Here is a 6,228-nt window from a genome sequence, read left to right as displayed (position 1 = left end):
TATAGTTGCCACATGGATCGGCTGATCTTTGCAAAATTCTATGAACAAACGCAGGAAAAATAGATGGTAGGAAACTTTTTTCCAATTAAATTAAAAATAAATAAAAATAGTGCACAAAAATATATGCCGGGGTCATAAATGACCCCACTCGGTCGCTTGAGGGTTAATGAACAAAACAACAACAAAAACTTTCAGATCTGTGACAACCAACCGCACAGATTTTGTATTTTTATTTATTTACTTGTGGCTCAGTTAAGTTATCAGTTGGGTCCTGTTTTGTTTTTGTTTTTTTGCACTTGCTAGGCCTGTCAAGATGAACTAAAATGGTTTTGACAGTCATACTGTACTTTGGACATGTGTCCCTGGGAAAATGTGTCCAAACATTTGACTGATACTGTATATTTTCCACACATATATTTTTTTTATTCTCCCTTAAAAATCCAACCATGTTGTCCTTGGATGATTCCATCAGATCAAAACTTATTCAAACAATTCTTCAAACTGTCAGATTTAGGATTAGAAATAGGGACAAAATGGGGTTTTGTTCAAGGACAGTTTAACATGGAGCAATCAGTCCACCATCCTTGTGCCTTACGTCCAACCAGCTCCACTTAACCCACAGTTACCTACAAACCGAGGGAGTCATCCATCCATTTCTTGTTGCTTATCCTATAAACCTTATTGTGTGGGTGGAGCTTATCCCATCATACAAATAGAAATATATAAACAACGTCATCAGTTGATAAACTTCAACAAGAAAAAAGCATCAGATGGCTGATGTGTATCCTGCACTCTAAAAAACAAGGAACTGCTGTCTCAATGAGAAAAATTGATGTAGCAATTTGCATAGATTTCTTTCAAGCTGTTTCAACTTTCAACTGAGTTAATACCACAAGACGTCTCTAGTTAACTTGAAATAACTTTAGTTAAGTTGAAATAACAAACAAATATGCAAATTGTTACATCACTTTTCTCATTGAGACAGCGGTTAATTCTTTAGAGTGTGCCTGCACACTGAGATATGAGTTTTTAGTACTTGTTAGCAGTACATGCAGTAAGCGTCGAAGCACTAAACGGTTCTGCAAGGTGTTTTTTTATTTTTATTTATTTATTATGACTTCTTTGTGACTTTTTCATGAAGTTGCTTAAATATCAATCAATCACAAATATTTTAGTGATCAATATGAGTTTTGATCAAACCTCTACCCACATTGGGAGCAGAGATGTTACGGTAAATGTGTTTTGTGGGTTATGTTTCGCTTGGCCTTGACTTTTGACCAGTCTGTTCAAAATGTTAATCATCTGGAGACACTAACCCAAATAATATTGCCACCAGGTTTGGCGGAAACCCGTCCAGATGTTATTTTGTTCACACACAGGAACTATTAGAATAACCTGATGGGCGTCTTCCTGGAGGAGATTAAATATTATTTTAAAGAAACTTCATTATCAGGTGACCAAGAGGTTAGTGTATCGAAGCTTTCAAATTCCTAAAAGTCAACGTGACTTTGAACAAGCCACTGTAACCCAAGTTGGTCCCAACCTGAAAAGGATTTTTAACTTGAGATTCTTCATTGGTGTCAACTGCAACTTTAAGTTTGTCATACATATCAGTAGGTTCAGCTGATGTCCAAAGGCCATAGCAAAGTCTGTGCAGCTTGTTTCCTTTTTAAGTCAACTTCTTTTTCACAGGAAGTGAAAACAACAGTCTGAAAATAACATACAGCGAGTGAAAAAATGTGTTCTCGCTCATGCGTCCAATTGGACTTTTCTTCAGATATGAATTCACTAGAAGCTAAAGCCAATGTGTTCCTTATCAACGAGGAGTCGATTCTCTGAGGTTGATGAGTCCAGGAGGAGGTGGAGGAATGAAGTCCGGCGGCTGCTCACACTCTTCATCATCTGTGGATTCAGGCCCAACTGGATCTGGATCACTGCATCCATCTGTAAACAGAGAGAGAATGAAAGATTTCTAAAGATGTGTTGTTCACTACAGGATTTATTTAAAGCAAGAAATTCCTAATTCATTTTCTAAACCCACTTATTCCTGTTAAGAGTCAGTGGGGGGCTGGAGCCTATCCCAGCGGTCACGGGGCGAGAGGCTGGGTACACCTTAGACAGGACACCTGTCTATCACAGGGCCAACACATAGAGACAAACACACTCACACTCTCACCTATGGTCAATTTAAAGTTCCCAGTGCACCTAACCTGCAGGGAACCCATGCAAATACAAAACTCCACACATCTGGTGTGCAACAGGCAACAGACAGGGTGCACTTACAGGAAAAACCAAAAAAACTTGCCCCTTGGTCTTTCACTTATGCCATGGGCCCACAATTAGCAGATGTACCTTTGTGTTCAGCAGAATGTATTGCTGATCTCCAGGCAGAAGGAGTGGACAGGCAGAGAACTGAGGCTCTGTTCACTGCAGTCTGGTAGTTCTTATACAGGACCGTCCCATACTGAGCTCACACACACACACACACACACACACACACAGGACAAATTTAAGGGTGCAAGTCACAATATAGTCACGTGAATTGTGTTGCTTCTGACCTTTCCTACTCTGATGGAGTTGACCCAAAGAGACAGTGTGTGTTCACTGTCACAGCACAGGAACTTAATGTAGTTGGACTCTTTCTGGATGAACAGGTGCTGAGGAAAGAGAACAAAATTGACAGGGTATGACATCTACTGAGAGGCTGGATAACAAGCTCACACAGCTACTCAAAGTTACCAGGGTCAGGTTCTTTTATTACAAATAAACATTTGCAGACATGCAGATGCATCCAAAGTTATACAAATCATTTTAAAATGATGGTATATTATTTTTCCAAAAGAGGAAAAAAAGCACTCGTGTCCTTCATATTGAATTTCCTAGATATGATCATTCTTGCTGTTTATTCATTTTTCACCTTTTATTCGAGTCTGGGTTAAGGTGGCAGTAGACCAAGCAGCTCATCACACACTTCCCTATCCTCAGCCAAGTCCAATGTCTTCCTGGAGGAGCCAGAGGTGTCCCTAAGCCAACTGAGAAATAAAATCCCTCCAGTGTGTCCTTGATCTTTCCCAGGGCATCCTCCCAGTTGGATGTGCCTGGAAGACCTCCCTAGGTTTACAACTGGGGGCATCTTCACCATGATGCCTGAACCACTCTACTCTGAGTCCCTCCAGGTTATTTGAGGTTCTCACCCTGTCCCTGAGTGTAAGCCCAGATACCTGATGGAGGAATCTCATTGCCCCTGCTTAGATTCGTGACCTTGTTCTTTTGGTCTTCACCAAAAGCTCATGACCATAGGTCAGGATAGGAGCATCAGTCGACTTGTAAATTGAGAGCCTCGTCTTCTGGCTCAGCTCTGTAACTCACCACAACGGTCCGGTACAGGATCCACAGAACCTCAGACACAGCACCGATCTGTCTCACCCTCATTCATGAGCAAGACCCTGAGATACTTGAGCTCCTCCACTTGTAGGGCAATCCACCCTCGTCAGACAGAGGACTGTGTTCCCAGTCTTAGAGGTGTTATTTTCCCTGCTTTTGAAATATTCAATAGTTCAAAATTTCAGATTCAAAATCCAGATCATCAAAAATATAATTAATTATTTTCAATAAAATGTCATGATAGTTGTAAATTATCCTGCAAAAAAAAAAAAAAAAAAACCTACTGTAAATAAGTTGACTTCTAACTTATCTGTAGTACATAAATTAGCCAGCAGAGGGCAGAAAACACCAAGCTGTATTGACTCTTAACAGGAGTACAACAGAAGGCTGGACCTTTTATTGCCTGTACTGAGAGATGTTTTGAAACCATGAAGGAATTCTATTTGAATTAACTTAAAATTTTAAGCATCTAATTTGATGGACAGTTATTGCAAATATAATGTCATGTTCATGTAGTACTAAAGTTCTAAGGTTAATGAACAATGAATGTGACAGACAAAACTAAAGGAAGCAGATATAGACATTAACATGTCAGCTTATCCTGGGTATTATTCCAGTGTGTTAGGCCAAACTGACAGGTCTTTGTGCGTGGAAATATATCTGCATTCCATTTAACAAACACTGTGATGTGCATTTTAAAAATAGTTTAATTTAATGTAATGTAATTAAATTAAAAGCATTAAATTCAAAGGATGCTTAAGGGCCCTGTCTTTCACCCAGTGCAAAATGGTGCACAGTGCAAAGCTAATGTTGATTCTACTTTTCACCTGAGGGGGACAGTCATTTTCCCACCTAGTGCCCACATTCTTTAAATTGTGAGTTGACAGGTAATCATGTGGTGATGGACAGACTCATGCACTTTGGCTTATAGCTGATGACAGATACCACTTTGATTGGTTTAACTAATGTTATTCCCACAATATCCATGAATAATGTGGAGACTTAAGCCAATCCGTTTTGGCACAGTACCCTGGGCTGCACAAAGATCTGTGTAAATAGCAGTTTGACAGCAGACACGCCCTGAAATCACTTGTATCAGGCATTATGTGCCAACCGTCAAGATATGGCCCAAAGTCACATTCCCTCTTCCGAGGTCCAACAGTCATCTCTTTACGTCTGTGTTGACATTTTTATTTTATTTCTTTCTTTTTCAATGAGAGCTATATTTCTTTGATGTCTTCAACATTCTTGAAAGCAGTTGCTGTCCTTTGATCCTTTGAGCATTATTTCCCTTTAATTCTGATCTGTGATCCTCATCTTTGATCATGTTCCTGCCGTTGTCCCAGATGGCTGAATTTTGATCATAGTCAGTGATTCTACAACCCCTGGCAAAAATTATGGAATCACCGGCCTCGGAGGATGTTCATTCACTTGTTTAATTTTGTAGAAAAAAAGCAGATCACAGACATGACACAAAACTAAAGTCATTTCAAATGGCAACTTTCTGGCTTTAAGAAACACTATAAGAAATCAGGAAAAAAAAATTGTGGCAGTCAGTAACGGTTACTTTTTTAGACCAAGCAGAGGGGGAAAAAAATGGAATCACTCAATTCTGAGGAAAAAATTATGGAATCATGAAAAACAAAAGAACACTCCAACACATCACTAGTATTTTGTTGCACCACCTCTGGCTTTTATAACAGCTTGCAGTCTCTGAGGAATGGACTTAATGAGTGACAAACAGTACTCTTCATCAATCTGGCTCCAACTTTCTCTAATTACTGTTGCCAGATCAGCTTTGCAGGTTGGAGCCTTGTCATGGACCATTTTCTTCAACTTCCAAAGATTTTCAATTGGATTAAGATCCGGACTATTTGCAGGCCATGACATTGACCCTATGTGTCTTTTTGCAAGGAATGTTTTCACAGTTTTTGCTCTATGGCAAGATGCATTATCATCTTGAAAAATGATTTCATCATCCCCAAACATCCTTTCAACTGATGGAATAAGAAAAGTGTCCAAAATATCAACGTAAACTTGTGCATTTATTGATGATGTAATGACAGCCATCTCCCCAGTGCCTTTACCTGACATGCAGCCCCATATCATCAATGACTGTGGAAATTTACATGTTCTCTTCAGGCAGTCATCTTTATAAATCTCATTGGAACGGCACCAAACAAAAGTTCCAGCATCATCACCTTGCCCAATGCAGATTCGAGGTTCATCACTGAATTTGACTTTCATCCAGTCATCCACAGTCCACGATTGCTTTTCCTTAGCCCATTGTAACCTTGTTTTTTTCTGTTTAGGTGTTAATGATGGCTTTCGTTTAGCTTTTCTGTATGTAAATCCCATTTCCTTTAGGCAGTTTCTTACAGTTCGGGCACAGACGTTGACTCCAGTTTCCTCCCATTCGTTCCTCATTTGTTTTGTTGTGCATTTTCGATTTTTGAGACATATTGCTTTAAGTTTTCTGTATTGACACTTTGGTGTCTTTCTTGGTCTACCAGTATGTTTGCCTTTAACAACCTTCCCATGTTGTTTGTATTTGGTCCAGAGTTTAGACACAGCTGACTGTGAACAACCAACATCTTTTGCAACATTGCGTGATGATTTACCCTCTTTTAAGAGTTTGATAATCCTCTCCTTTGTTTCAGTTGACATCTCTCGTGTTGGAGCCATGATTCATGTCAGTCCACTTGGTGCAACAGCTCTCCAAGGTGTGATCACTCCTTTTTAGATGCAGACTAACGAGCAGATCTGATTTGATGCAGGTGTTAGTTTTGGGGATGAAAATTTACAGGGTGATTCCATAATTTATTCCTCAGAATTGAGTGAGTC

The 6,228-nt window shown here is 39.5% G+C and overlaps 1 protein-coding gene across 1 annotated transcript in view; it reads right to left on the bottom strand.

The window, feature by feature from the left end:
• Window positions 1-291: 291 nt before the first annotated feature.
• Window positions 292-6,228, bottom strand: part of LOC117522572 (amyloid beta A4 precursor protein-binding family B member 1-interacting protein-like) — a 109,121-nt gene continuing 103,184 nt past the window's right edge. The window contains exons 11-13 of the mRNA XM_034184005.1: window positions 2,559-2,657; window positions 2,353-2,464; window positions 292-1,944 (exon numbers count right to left, since the gene is read on the bottom strand). Coding sequence (XP_034039896.1) covers window positions 1,817-1,944; window positions 2,353-2,464; window positions 2,559-2,657 — 339 coding nt within the window. The 3' untranslated portion in view covers window positions 292-1,816. The remainder of the gene's footprint in view (window positions 1,945-2,352; window positions 2,465-2,558; window positions 2,658-6,228) is intronic.

This window comes from Thalassophryne amazonica, chromosome 12 (genome assembly GCF_902500255.1).
Source record: "Thalassophryne amazonica chromosome 12, fThaAma1.1, whole genome shotgun sequence".
Taxonomy (NCBI): domain Eukaryota; kingdom Metazoa; phylum Chordata; class Actinopteri; order Batrachoidiformes; family Batrachoididae; genus Thalassophryne; species Thalassophryne amazonica.
The sequence above is the reverse complement of the archived record's forward strand: the minus strand, read 5'-3'. Positions and strand labels throughout refer to the sequence as shown.